The sequence below is a fragment of the Anopheles coluzzii genome, chromosome 3 (genome assembly GCF_943734685.1).
Source record: "Anopheles coluzzii chromosome 3, AcolN3, whole genome shotgun sequence".
NCBI classification, from domain to species: Eukaryota; Metazoa; Arthropoda; class Insecta; order Diptera; family Culicidae; genus Anopheles; species Anopheles coluzzii.
The window spans coordinates 4,017,164-4,030,335 of NC_064671.1; the positions used below are offsets into that span (position 1 = coordinate 4,017,164).

The window sequence follows — 13,172 nt, forward strand, 5'->3', positions numbered from 1 at the left end:
ATTAGATAGGCAATTTGCGTTATTGTGACACAAATTTCAACCTCTTTTACTTCCATTTCTACTCCCAATTTCGTAACTCACCCTGTTGTGCTATTTGCCAGCAGGGCCTTCGCGCGCGCGCACGGTCACTCAACCAAAGCTGTCAATCCGCCAGCAGGGCGAATGGAGCGTTTTCCCCACACAAAGCGTTTCGCTGCCAGTCGCATCGGGCAACACCACAGCAAGCTCTCTCAAGTGTTTTTTTTAATGGCTGTCAGTTTTAATGGTTGGATTTCTCTAAGCTCGAACCTGAAAGAAAGTCATCTTTCGACCCGAAACGGCTTCTTTCTTTCGCGTTACTGTGTTTAATCTGGTGCACGGAAGTTGCCAGCTACAGCTCCCCAGCCCGAAACACCAACTGTGGGGCCCCAGTCGCGGTGGCCACATTCAGTCAGCCAAGAGCGTAGCAAATATCAGTCGATAATTACGACGAAACGGGTAAGGAGGACATGACGTTTTTTTCTTCTTTTCTTTCGTGCCTTTCCCTTTCCTACTATGTGCACCTTCCCATTGTGTGTGTTTGCAACGAATTGCTCCGAACAAACCCGCTTACACCAGACGGGGCGCTCCGATCCCTCGAAACAACGGCGCACAAACACTCACAGGCACACATTCCGATTCCCTTTGGATGTGCGGAGGTAAAGGGAAAACTCTTCAATTTATCGATGGTGGTCCGTGATGGATGTTTTTTTTTTCCTTGCTGGGTGCGAACATAAGTTTTCGTTGGGTGCGTAGGAAATCCTTCTACGACTGTGAAAAATAGTGACGAAATATAGTGCGCTTGCGAACGACACTGATGTAAGAGCAGCGCCCCGAGTGCCTCGCACGGACGGAACGGGCGGAATAGTGTGAGAAGCACAAAACAAAAGAGAATTGTTGCAAAGCTCGCGAAAATGAAACCAAACCCCCCCCCCTTTTCCGTTGTCTGACGATGCAAAAAAAAGGCCAGCGATAAGATTTGGTCCCCACTTTCCCAGCTGTGGCTAATCTGTTACCTTTTTTTTATACGTTGTTATTTTTTCCATTGTTTTTGTGTGCACCACCAACCCACATCGTCACGACACGGTGTGCCCTATCTCTTCCTGGATGATGATGGTGCTGCTGCTGCTACCGACGACGACGGCGATGGCTACTGCGACGCACAAACACACAGAACGCCCTGGGTCTGTGCCTGGCTGGTTCGTGTAAATAAACCACGTTGGAGTGATTCTTTTTCCACCCCCCCTCGTGTAATCGTGTAATTGACGAAACCACACAACAGCACGCAGTAGACGGAAGGAAGCATTGAAGGATCTCTCCCTAATCCAATGTCTAAACTAAACTCCCATGGGGCTACAGGGCTTAAGAATATTAATCTTGAAGAGGTAAGCGTAACAACAGTTATCTGGTCGAAAAAGGGCTAATAAAACCGTTTCTTTCTTTTCATGATCGACCATCCGCCATCCCCCACGTCCGCCACCTTCGTGATGACACTCACTCGCCCAGATATGGACCGATCTGGAAGCAGGGATAAAGCAGGTGTACAAACGGGAGCTCAGTTTGGGCATCGCACGCTACATGGAACTCTACACGTAAGTGCACCACCAACCGGAAGTGCCAACAGTGTCTCGCGCTCTCCGTCGCTCGCTTCCTGCGATCGAATTGTTGTTCCGGAAATGAATGTTGTGTGAATGTGTCAACAACACCGTGCTCGTGCTTGGTGCATTTGTCTGGTTTGGTGTCTGTGGCTGGATAAACACAGACATGTGTGCGTGTGTGCGTGCTTTGTGTTGTGTTGTTGTGTATGGTGCAAACACTGAGATGAAGCAGCAACCGTTCACCCGCGTGTGTTTCCTTGACCCCTTGAGGTGGTTGTAACAGGACGGTCGTGAGATAAAAAAAATCCCAGCAAGAGTGAATACGGGTGGGGGAAAAAAGCTGTTTGCAAAACAATAATCCTCGCGAGCAATGTGGTGCGAATATTTGGTGCTGTTTTGCGTGTTGAACGTGTTGATGTTGATGCTGTTTTAGTATTATTGTTGGAATTAGATTTTTGCACATCCAATTGCAATCCGACTGCACATCCAATTGCAATCTGATTGCACATCCAATTGGAATTGGTAGTTGAAACTACCCACTACAAAACCACCTCCCCAGTGCGTTCCCTTGTGCTCTCGAAGGTACTTTCAAAACTTCAGACTTGTTTTGTGTGTATGCGTGTGTGTGTGTGTATGTATCGTGTATGCGTGCGTGTGTGAGTAGTGCAACCGTGTGCTCGTGATGCTAAAATAAGCAAAGGAACAAAAAGCTAGTCTCACACAACAAGTTCGTAACGAGATTACCAATGCGGAAGAGGCATGCGATGTTTGCGGTTTTGTCGTCCTATTGGGCTTGCAGCAGCGCAGAGTCGTCCCCCTAGTGCTTAGTATGTGTGATGTGCTGCATTGTGGTGGGATCAGACAAAAACAACAACAAAATGTCACAGCCACGCAAGACACAACGCGATGTAGCGAAGGCATCCCTTTCGCCCTGTAAGATGGTCAGTAATGCGATGGTGAACGGCGCTATGAGAAGTTTACTTTTTCATTGGTCAAATTGGCGTTGCAAAAAGTTTGTCTCTGCAGAAGCCGTTATTGCGATTGTGCCTACTCTTCGTTGCGTGTGTCTGTTGCTATGGGGAGCAGCGCTGCTGCATTCAACCCAACATACACGGCACGGCAGCAGCAGCTCGAGTGCATCTTTTTTGTCGCTCTTGATCGACAGAACTGTTGGCCCGGCCCCCATGTTGCATATTGATGCGCGCTGGCTGGCTGCACAAACGATCAAAGTGAATTTCATTTCCCTATAGATCGGTGCACTGCCGGCCAGCGTAATGCGCTGTCCGAGGGGGAAGAGGAAGGGGTGGGGTGGAAGAAGTGACTGTCGTGATCTATTTTTAAAGTTTCTATTTTCCTGATTGGAATTTTGCCGCTGTAACGACACAACACAGCACCCGTTCGGGGTTTGGTGCCTGATGGTCGAACACACAGCGCTGAAAGATACGTCGCCGTCGTCGTTGCTGCAGAAGAGGCAACATACTGTACTTCTTGCGCTTCGGCATGTCGAGACAAAGCTCGGCGATTGTTGCTGATGATGAGGCACTGATTACAAAACAATGAAGCGACGGCGGGGTACGAATGAAGCACAATGGAAGTTGAAATTTGTTTGCACAACTAAATAGAACCGTACACAGCAAAAGGCTGCGATTGGCGGGCATGCTAAGGGAGTTTGAGATGTCGTCGTTCATTGTAGTCTTGGTGTAATGGGTCGTCCCCTGTCCATGTTCCGCACGATGGGACCGATTACCGGACTTAAATTAAATGTACAAGCTATGCACTTTAGCGTTGATCACGTCTAATTGACCCTATTTCCACCCTTTCAGACATGTCTACAATTACTGTACGAGTGTCCACCAGCAGCCCAACTCGCGCACGGGCTCGTCGAAGATATCGAAAAAAGGCATCAGCGCACCGCCGGGCGGGGCCCAGCTGGTCGGCCAGGAGCTGTACAAACGGTTGAAGGAGTTTCTCGAGAACTACCTCGTGCGGTTGCACCAGAATGGCATCGATCTGATGGACGAGGAAGTGCTGAGCTTCTACACCAAGCGCTGGGAGGAGTATCAGTTCTCGAGCAAGGTGCTGAACGGTGTCTGCGCCTACCTGAACCGGCATTGGGTGAAGCGCGAGTGCGAGGAGGGCCGTAAGGATGTGTACGAGATCTACCAGCTGGCGCTGGTGACCTGGCGCGGCAACCTGTTCAAGCATCTGAACAAGCAGGTAACGAACGCCGTGCTGAAGCTGATCGAGCGCGAGCGCAATGGGGAAACGATCAACTCCCGGCTGGTGTCCGGTGTCATCAACTGCTACGTCGAGCTCGGCCTCAACGAGGACGATCCGCACGCCAAGGGTCAGAATCTGTCGGTGTACAAGGAAAGCTTCGAGAACATATTCCTGGAGGATACGGAACGGTGCGAACGGATGCTTCATTAGATGTGGTGTAGTCGTCAAGCACTAACGGCGGATGTGGTTTGCTTTCTCGTTGCAGATTCTACACGCGCGAGAGTGCCGAATTTTTGCGCGAAAATCCCGTCACCGAGTACATGAAGCGGGTGGAGCTGCGCCTGAACGAGGAACAGAAACGTGTACAGGTGTACCTGCACGAAAGCACACTGGACCGGCTGGCGGAGAAGTGTGAGCGTGTGCTGATTCACATTCATCTCGATCAGTTCCGGACCGAGTTCCAGAACTTGCTGAACTCGGACAAGAACCAGGATCTGGGCCGCATGTACTCGCTGGTCGCCCGCATCAAGGCCGGTCTGTACGAGCTCAAAGAAATCCTAGAAACTCACATCCACAATCAGGGCCTGGCGGCAATAGAGAAATGTGGAGACTCTGCTGTAAATGTAAGTGAAGCGGGGCTAGTGCGCTTCGGGGTGTAAAGCTCATTGTGTTAATTTGTCTCTCGTCTCGTGTTGCCCTCTCTTCCCAAAGGACCCGAAAATTTACGTCCAAACCATTCTGGAAGTACACAAGAAATACAACGCATTAGTACTTACTGCTTTTAACAACGACAGCGGTTTCGTGGCAGCGCTCGATAAGGCGTGCGGCAAGTTCATCAACACAAACGCCGTCACCGAGCTGAGCAGAAGCGCCAGCAAGAGCCCCGAGCTGTTGGCTAAGTATTGTGATTTGCTGCTGAAGAAGTCTAGTAAAAATCCGGAGGAAGCGGAACTGGAGGACACGCTCAATCAAGTGGTACGCGCCGGGGGTTTTGGGAGAAGAATAACGCTTTGCGGTTTGTGTGGTGTGCGCAAACATTTTAATTGCATTTTCTCCACCGCAGATGGTTGTGTTCAAGTACATCGAAGATAAGGATGTGTTCCAGAAGTTCTACAGCAAGATGCTGGCGAAACGGCTTTGCCAACACATGTCGGCCAGCGACGATGCGGAAGCGTCCATGATATCGAAGCTGAAGCAGGCCTGTGGCTTCGAGTACACCAGCAAACTGCAGCGGATGTTCCAGGACATCGGTGTGTCGAAGGATCTGAACGATCAGTACCGGAAGCATCACGAGAAGCTGCGGGACACGCGCAGCACGACACAGAACGAGATAGATTTCAGCATTCTGGTGCTATCGAGCGGATCGTGGCCATTCGGCCAGGGCTTTACATTCTCCCTGCCCTTTGAGGTATGCGTAAATGCACGATGGGCAGAGTTTTTGGAATTACTAATTGACATTTTGTTCGCTTTGCAGCTGGAACAGTCGGTCCATCGATTTAACAATTTCTACGCCAAGCAACATTCCGGCCGTAAACTGAACTGGTTGTACAATATGTGTCGCGGCGAGCTCATTACGAACTGTTTCCGAATGCGATACACACTGCAGGTATGGTACAGCATGTAATTTTGTATTAACGGTTTGTTTTTAATGAATGTGTCGTAAATTCCAACTCAGGCTAGTACCTTCCAAATGGCCGTGCTGTTGCAATTCAACGAAGAAACGGCCTGGAGTATCAAGCAGTTGGGAGAAAACACTGGTAAATGAAGCTGGCTGCGTATTGTGGAACAGAAAGACATGGTATATATTTATACTTTTCTCTCTCAATTTGCAAAAGGTATCAACAATGAAAATCTTATACAAGTGCTTCCAATTTTGCTGAAGACGAAGCTACTTAACTGCTACGAAGGCGAAGGCAAGCTACACCCAGACTCCACCATCGAGCTGAACAAGGACTTTAAAAAGTGAGTAAAGCGAGTGAGTGAGCAATGGATGAATTCGTTTGCTGATTTGTATTTTTCGCAATTTCCCTGTCGCGTAAACACAGCCGTAAACTCCGCATCAACATCAACTTCCCGCTGAAGTCGGAACTGAAGGTGGAACAGGAAGCGACACACAAAAACATCGAGGAAGATCGTAAGATACTCATCCAGGCGGCGATCGTGCGTATCATGAAGATGCGAAAGATGCTCAACCACACGCAGCTCGTGAACGAAGTGTTGAATCAACTGTCCACACGATTTAAGCCGAAGATTCAAGTGATAAAGGTAAGTGGCCGGATCCTCTAGCTTACTCTCCCGTTTGTGTCCCTCACATGTTTCCCTTTTTGCCCACAGAAATGTATCGATATTCTGATAGAGAAAGAATATCTGGAACGTCAGGAAGGACAAAAGGATACCTACAGCTATCTGGCTTGATCAGTGATAATTTTAATCAGTAGTGTAGTTATCTAAAACAAAAACACGTATTTTCAATATCAAACATCCTAGCTGAGCGTACGTAAAATACAAAATCCCCCTCCTCCTCTAAGACAGAACAAAGGTGCGCCATTGTGAAAACACCTACAAAGAAGGATAGCAACGTTTAAATAGTAAATAGAGGCGATAGGCGCGATCAAACGTGACGTAAAAAAACGCAAACCAACATAAACACGAATGTATCTTGATAAACCATACAGTGTGCAGCCACAGCCTCTCGGCCAAGGAGCGGGACAGGGACATGTTACAGTAAAAAAAACCCTCAGACACATCCACAACAGCCAAAACGGTCCCGGAAAGAGTGCGTGCGTGTGTGATCGCACATAAAGAAACAATGATGTGTGAGATGCAGAGAACTATGTAGAAATGATGTGTGGAATTGCTCATGCTGAATGGACAATTCCACCGGAACCGGAAACAATGCCAGTAGCAGCAGGGGCAGCGACTGCAGCTAGCAAAAGGCGTGAGGCGCGTTGGAAGTGGAACGTAAAGGGCAGACAGACGAGAAGAGACAGAGGGAGAACAACAACAAAAAGCTATAGAATAATAATATTGGTTGTCTGTTTTGTCTTAGTTTGATTTTTGTTTTGAGATTTTAGCAGAATTTTGAAAATGTGACACAAACGTACACACAAACACACACATGCTCACAGAAATGGCTACGAACTACGTTTTTGCTACGGACGCACAGCAATCCTCTGTGATGGGAAGAGAGTAAAAGGTAGCATAGGCAATCTGTTTTATTTTGTTCAGTGTCCCGGACTAGGCGAGTTGTTGTGTGACTGACTGTTACTATAGTTTGATAGTTTAAAATGTGTGGACGAGCACCACCATATGCCACTCTGTTTCGTTACTCTGTTTTAAGAATGGTTTGACTCCCAAATCTTGTGTTATCCTGCGCTGCTTCTTAGCTTTTGACCCGCCAGTGCTTGTCCTGGGCATAATAATGAAACGCTTTTCGCTCCGGGAAAGCCACTGCTGACTGTGCGTTGAACCTCCCCCGGAGTGCTAGAACAGTGCAGTTTACAGCGCTTTTTTCTATTCAACAACTTCTGTCGATGTTAATTTGTGTGTGTGTGTATTATGATTTTATGTTGATGCTGTCTGTAAAAACTGATTCTCATACCATGGATGCAAGCGCGCAGCTACTACTGCATCGAAGGCCCATGTGGTGGAGGCGTACGGGGTCTGTGTCGCATGCATCATTGCGAGCGCTAGTAGGGCAGTACACTACACCCTGGTCGGTCAGTTCCAGATCGCGCGAGGGACAATTCTGAATTCACTTATATTGTGTAGCTTTAAAAGAAGAAAATCCTCTCGGTTCATGTTTGAACAGTCTCTATTGAACAGTGTACCCGATGTTCGAGCTAGGGATAGAGCTAGAAGGATGAGGAGAGATACAGAGAACAAAGCTCTTAAATATTAAGGACAACTGAGCTTGGAATAGCTTGGTTAAAAAAAGAAGAAAACTAACAGCGAACATAATTCATTACAGAATTTACTTGTGTATGATCGATCCAGCCAATGATGAAAATAAAACAAGGATCTAAACAGCTACATAAACAGTAGTAATCCCTTTCCCTTCCTCTATTTACGTGCAAGTCAAGTAATGGTTTTCTAAAAAGTTCGCAATTTGCTTAAAATAAGATTTCTGCGCTTTGTAACGGACATTGAAACAAATTGCCGTCATTTTTAAAAATTTGGAATTTAATTCCGCGAACTGTCAAACAGCATGTCCGCAGAATAGCACGCCGTCCCACGTGATCTGTCAACTACGGAACGACAATTAGCACTTGTCAAAATCACAAGCATACGCATTTCGGGCATTTTCTCTATCTTAACAAAAACAGGTAAATTTCTGTTCAAAAAACGCACCCAAAAGCACATTTACGTGAAGGTTTGAGTAAACCACGACTCTCCAATCCGTTCCGCAGCAATGAGTGGACGCGAAGGTGGCAAGAAGAAGCCTCTGAAGGCACCGAAAAAGGAGCAGTCCGAGATGGACGAGGACACTGCTGCGTTCAAGGCGAAGCAGAAGGAACAGCAGAAAGCGCTCGAAGCGGCCAAACAGAAGGCTACCAAGGGTGGCCCGCTGCTGCAGGGCGGCATCAAGAAGTCGGGCAAGAAGTGATCCGGCAGCTGTTACCGGAACCAGCGGTTGCTGCTAACCTCCTCATCTGCTGCCACTCAACCCGACATCGGGAGGTTATCCCGGAAGGTCGTCTGCCGCCGTTGGATCGCCGTTTAAGTTAAGCCTACAAATTTCCGTGTTTTCAATGCCCGCGCTGACGGACCCGGTGTGGTTTATACACTATTGATAAATAAACATTTTCACTTAACGATACACGATTTTATTGGTTAGCTTGCTGTGAATAAATATATGCCTATGCGCTCGTAATGGTTATGATCGGTTTCCGCGGTACAGACGATACGAGTTGTGGAATTGCTGAAAACGGGGGAGTGATGCACCTTTCTTCTCACTGCACTCGTGGCACTCTCGGCACGGCCGAGAGTTCGCGTTGCCGTCAGTTGGGTGCCGGAACGAAATGGTCGTAGTAGGATTTGGTAAACTCGATCATCAGATCCAGCATACCGTGGGGCACAAAATCGGGATTGCCCTGTCCACCCTCGATCCTTCCGTCCGCGGTGTAACGCATGTAACTTGCAATTGTTGTTTCCGGCGGCACAACGGCACCATCCTCCACGATACAGTTATCCTTCAGTATGCATCGTCGTCCCTGTTGGAAGGAAAGAGCAACAGAGTTAGCAACGTACCACAGCAAAGCAACTCCAACAGTTCCACTTACTATCACAGCATTCTTGCCAATGTAAACGTAGGAACCGATCGATGCCGCTGAAACGACGGCTCCCTCGCCAATGAACACATGATCGCCGATCTGCAGCGGGAAAAATGCAACACCCTTGCTGAACTGCTTGTACGGTGGCCGCACGACGGAACCCTTCGAGATGACGCAGTACCGTCCGGTGCGGACGGCGGCCAAATCACCACGGATGATGGCCCCGCTCTGCACGATCACTTTCCCGTGGAGGACAATGTTTTGCGAGCCGCACAGTACCGTCTGGCGGCTCACCTTGTTGCCGGAAGCTGTTTCCACGTACTCCTCCTTGCTGTAGTACGTGTTCAGGGCGTCCATCGCTGGAAAGATCGGTCGCGAACGGTAAGCGACAATTGTTTCTTAGCTTATAATATTAACATATTTCATACCAATGGTTCGTTTGTGCGTGTTTTACTAGTGAAAATCCTTAATTTATTTCATACATTTGTGTGGAACTAAAACTAAACAATTGCACTATTCATAACAAATCTACGTCTGCACAGTGAAAAGGTGAGGTCATGCAGTGTTCATTTCACCAATACACTGACACAACCGCTTGACAGATAAAAGTGTAATATTTTCTAGAGTTTTTTATAAGTTTAAATTTCATCATAATTATGCGCAATGTAAATTGCTTTTATTCCAATCGAAACAATAAATTTTTCATAACAATTACCACTACACAACATTTCTGAATGAGGATCGACCACTGTGCCAGTTATATCGACAGTCGACCAACTGTGTGGTTTTTGTCCATGCTTATTCATACCAGCAGGGTTTGTGTCTTGAGTCATTTCGGTCAAAAGTAAGAAAATTCAAACCTCAACGGAATTTTCCAATGTGATATTCATTTTTTTATATTTCTTTCATAAATTAAACACTTCAACCACAGTCAATTCTGTTTAATACTTCCTTTATTATGCCAGGGAGTAGTTTGCTAGACAGTTTCTATAACAGGTTTACGATACGTCGAGCGGTTAATTATGACGAAGAAACTGTACCGGAAACAAAGACCCGGATCCGGATGAAATTGGGACTTATGCGGAAGATACAACAAATGGTTTTGATTGATTTAAAAAATAAACAAAATGTACATAACGTGAAACAGTTACACGAAGGAAGAGAGGAGGCGTGTTTGGCCGTTTCTTCCTCTCGAAATTGGTTAAGAATGGTTCTCCGACCTTACTGTTGCAGTTATTTATTGGTGTTGACATTCGAGCGCATCGCTTACTTCCTTTTATTCCTTTTGTTAATCATTGACCTCAATTTCTTGCTACGTTACGTCTGTATAAAAAAGATGCTGCTTAGCGACTATCTAGCAAAAATAAATAACTTTTAACTTGCAAACTAGCGCTGTCGGCCTGTCGCATAACTTCATCCCTCTTGCTTTTTTCATCCTTCCATTCATACCTTATTGTTATAAACGATTTTCTTACTACGATTAAATTGGTATTATATACAGCAAATGAGACAGCAGAAACGCGTACGCCCCTCCATTTCGACTTCTTTTCTACTGATTAAATAATCTTCTTTTCCCCTCGTTTCACACTCTCGTCCCAACTCCTCTCGATGCACGGAATGGATATGAATTCTTATGATGATGATGATGATGTTGCTTAACCGTTCCCTATGAGATGATTGAAAACGATCGTTCTAACACACTTACAGCACCTAATTACTACTACTTTCTCCCCATTGCTGTTTTCGCTGACTAAATCCCTTTCCTTTGCGAATTTCCCCCGGAAAAAAGCTTAAAAAACTCTACCAGCACTAACAAAAACAGGAACCGGGAACGAATCCGACCAAGACCAAGAGCAAGATCACACTCCGATCGACCGTTTCCGACCTAAAACTCTTTTCCATAATTATTTGGCACGATATATTCACACACACGCACACACACACAAACACCTTAGACGACGCTCAATATCCCGTGCGTTCGCCAACAGTTCACCGGCAGTCGTACGGTATAGTGTACGGTTGGACCGACGACTCACTATCCTCGACGCTTTCGCTCATCTCCTCCAGCACCTTCCGGCTCAGGACAGCGAGCGATCCCACCCTGCCACCACCACCACCACCACCAACACTATTACCGGTTTGCATGTGCATGTCCGCCGGCTGCTTCCCAATCCTTGGACCAACCGTACGGAAATTCGGAAAACGATGCTGCTGCTGATGATGGTGATGATGATGGTGATGATGATCTTTACGCGCCTGCTCCTTGGTGAAAGCTTTTTTACCACCCTTCGTACGAGAGGCACCGTTGGCTGTAGTTGCCAGCGCGGTCATGGAGCTCCAGGCCAGCGTGGGCGGCAGCAGTCCATGCCCGATGGCAGCCAACGGTGCCGCCCCGTGTCACGAAACGCCCTGGGCACTGGGCAGCGTGTTGCTATCGCGGGCGGCCGGCGCAGTGGCGGGGGGCAGCAGGGGCGGGCAGGGCTGTGGTGCGGTTGTGGCGGTGGCGGGGGATCGGTTTTTCACTCTAAATCTAAAGCTTAACGATAGTGCCCGGGGCGTAGGAAACATGTAGAACCGTTGGCCGGGACTCGGCAATCCCTAGACGTAGCGCGTCAGCTGGGCGTAGAAGTCCTGCAGGCAGATTTGGAGCTGCTCGAACGACGGTCGCTCCATCGGCATCATCGTCCAGCAGTAGGCCATTATTGCGAACCTGGGAGATGTGAGGAAGATCAAATTAGTGACCAATTCTTTAGAGTTTGGGTGCAAAGGGGCCTTGTTGGTGAGTACTTACAGCTCATCTGGACAGTTGATGGGTTGCGATAACCGGTAGCCATCGCGGAGATAGTGCTCCATCTCGAATGGATCAACCTGGAAGTAAGAGCAAAAGATCACTCATTACAACTCCTCTGTATTACATTGATAAGACAGTGTTCATTCTTACCTCCGCGTAAGGCTGTCGGGCAAGTGTGCACAGCTCCCACATAAGCACACCGAACGCCCAGGTGTCGGACGATTCACTGAACTGCTTGAACTGGATCGACTCGAGCGCCAGCCACTTGATCGGACGGTTTTCACTATCACCCAGACAGTAGTAGTCACCGGGGAAGAGATCACGCGACAGTGAGTTGTCTGCCAGCTTCACGCGCAACTGATCGTCAATCCTGGAAATAGAGATGAAAAGAAAAAATTCAACATTAAATCCAGCTTCTGATGCTCTCCAATGAATTCTCCACCTCAAAAGAACACTTACACGCAGTTTCGTGCCGCAATATCCTTGTGAATCACACCGTGACTGTGCAGATGGCCGAGCGCCTGAGCAAGCTGGAGCTGTATCTTAACGATCTGGATCGTAGTAAGCGTGCGTGCTACCGGTTCCTGCAGGAAGATCTTCAAGTTGCGTGTGTTCTCCGGTGCCAGATAGAGCAGGAACGGGGCAGTATGGTCGTCGATCGATACACCCAGCACGGAAAGAATGCCCGGATGTTGGGCACCGTACAGGCTCATGCCTTCGTGTAGCAGCAGCGAGACTTGCACCTGCGATGCGTGTGGTCCAACCGTCTTCACCAACACCTCCTGGCTGTCGTTGTAGCTTCCACGGTACACCCGGCCGAATGTTCCCTCCTGAAGTAGGCTCGAAAGACGCACACGACACCGTTGTACGGTGAGTTCCGAGATGCGACGCTGTAGCTCTTCCGGTTCGGCATTGGCGTAGATGCGGTTGCGTGACAGGGTCGCAATGGTCGGAGCGATCGAGGGTGGTGATACGATCGAGGATGGTGCAGACGGGGCGTGTGTCTGGAGACGCTGGAAGCTGGACGTACGGATCGGTTGGGCGTGATGGGGCTTCCGGTTGAAGGATCCTCGCACACAGTACGCTATCATGATGAAGATGGACACAAACAGGATCGCCAGTATGCCACCGATAATGATCGTGATCAGCCCGTTCTGCCCGTTCGAGGCGTTCTCCAGCAGATAAGGATCGGGTTGATTCACATCGGGATGCTCGCTGGAAGTTGGCGAAAGATAGATTTGGTGTAAAAAGACATATTCAAAAAAAGCCGTT

General features: G+C 48.0%; 5 protein-coding genes across 6 annotated transcripts in view; 2 read left to right on the forward strand and 3 right to left on the reverse strand.

The window, feature by feature from the left end:
* Positions 1-13,172, reverse strand: part of LOC120959867 (ubiquitin-40S ribosomal protein S27a) — a 91,623-nt gene that overhangs the window by 22,590 nt on the left and 55,861 nt on the right. The window lies entirely within an intron of this gene.
* Positions 194-6,884, forward strand: LOC120955217 (cullin-1). 2 transcript variants are annotated; one of them, XM_040375846.2, is made up of 12 exons: positions 194-477; positions 1,193-1,403; positions 1,525-1,610; positions 3,440-4,024; positions 4,102-4,459; positions 4,548-4,811; positions 4,900-5,244; positions 5,311-5,442; positions 5,512-5,593; positions 5,672-5,798; positions 5,882-6,101; positions 6,171-6,884. In XM_040375846.2, exons 2-12 carry the CDS (start codon positions 1,347-1,349, stop codon positions 6,249-6,251), a joined length of 2,337 nt encoding a protein of 778 aa, XP_040231780.1. In that variant the 5' UTR covers positions 194-477; positions 1,193-1,346; the 3' UTR covers positions 6,252-6,884. The 2 variants fall into 2 exon arrangements, with proteins under 2 accessions (XP_040231780.1, XP_040231781.1); XM_040375847.2 differs by lacking the exon at positions 194-477 and adding an exon at positions 559-677.
* LOC120955219 (translation machinery-associated protein 7 homolog) lies at positions 8,045-8,660 on the forward strand. The gene is made up of 2 exons (XM_040375849.2): positions 8,045-8,161; positions 8,246-8,660. The coding sequence occupies exon 2, from the start codon at positions 8,248-8,250 to the stop codon at positions 8,440-8,442; it is 195 nt and encodes a 64-aa protein (XP_040231783.1). The 5' UTR covers positions 8,045-8,161; positions 8,246-8,247; the 3' UTR covers positions 8,443-8,660.
* LOC120955218 (dynactin subunit 5) lies at positions 8,640-9,680 on the reverse strand. The gene is made up of 3 exons (XM_040375848.2): positions 9,538-9,680; positions 9,119-9,468; positions 8,640-9,049 (listed from the first exon to the last, which is right to left on the reverse strand). The coding sequence occupies exons 2-3, from the start codon at positions 9,464-9,466 to the stop codon at positions 8,837-8,839; spliced, it is 561 nt and encodes a 186-aa protein (XP_040231782.1). The 5' UTR covers positions 9,467-9,468; positions 9,538-9,680; the 3' UTR covers positions 8,640-8,836.
* Positions 10,045-13,172, reverse strand: part of LOC120957254 (tyrosine-protein kinase Dnt-like) — an 83,470-nt gene continuing 80,342 nt past the window's right edge. Inside the window, exons 3-6 of the mRNA XM_040379352.2 lie at positions 12,360-13,115; positions 12,051-12,270; positions 11,901-11,977; positions 10,045-11,819 (exon numbers count right to left, since the gene is read on the reverse strand). Of these exons, the coding sequence (XP_040235286.1) occupies positions 11,708-11,819; positions 11,901-11,977; positions 12,051-12,270; positions 12,360-13,115 (1,165 nt within the window). The 3' untranslated portion in view covers positions 10,045-11,707. The remainder of the gene's footprint in view (positions 11,820-11,900; positions 11,978-12,050; positions 12,271-12,359; positions 13,116-13,172) is intronic.

What these genes read in the sequence shown, in the direction of transcription:
- LOC120955219 (XM_040375849.2), top strand. Translation starts at nt 8,248, where the DNA reads ATGAGTGGACGCGAAGGTGGCAAGAAGAAGCCTCTGAAGGCACCGAAA.
- LOC120955217 (XM_040375846.2), top strand. Translation starts at nt 1,347, where the DNA reads ATGTCTAAACTAAACTCCCATGGGGCTACAGGGCTTAAGAATATTAAT. An exon ending in TTCCTGGAGGATACGGAACG is followed by an intron (nt 4,025 to 4,101) that starts GTGCGAACGGAT and finishes TTCTCGTTGCAG; the next exon opens with ATTCTACACGCGCGAGAGTG. An exon ending in GCAGTTGGGAGAAAACACTG is followed by an intron (nt 5,594 to 5,671) that starts GTAAATGAAGCT and finishes AATTTGCAAAAG; the next exon opens with GTATCAACAATGAAAATCTT.
- LOC120955218 (XM_040375848.2), bottom strand. Translation starts at nt 9,466, where the DNA reads ATGGACGCCCTGAACACGTACTACAGCAAGGAGGAGTACGTGGAAACA. An exon ending in TTGGCAAGAATGCTGTGATA is followed by an intron (nt 9,050 to 9,118) that starts GTAAGTGGAACT and finishes TCCTTCCAACAG; the next exon opens with GGACGACGATGCATACTGAA.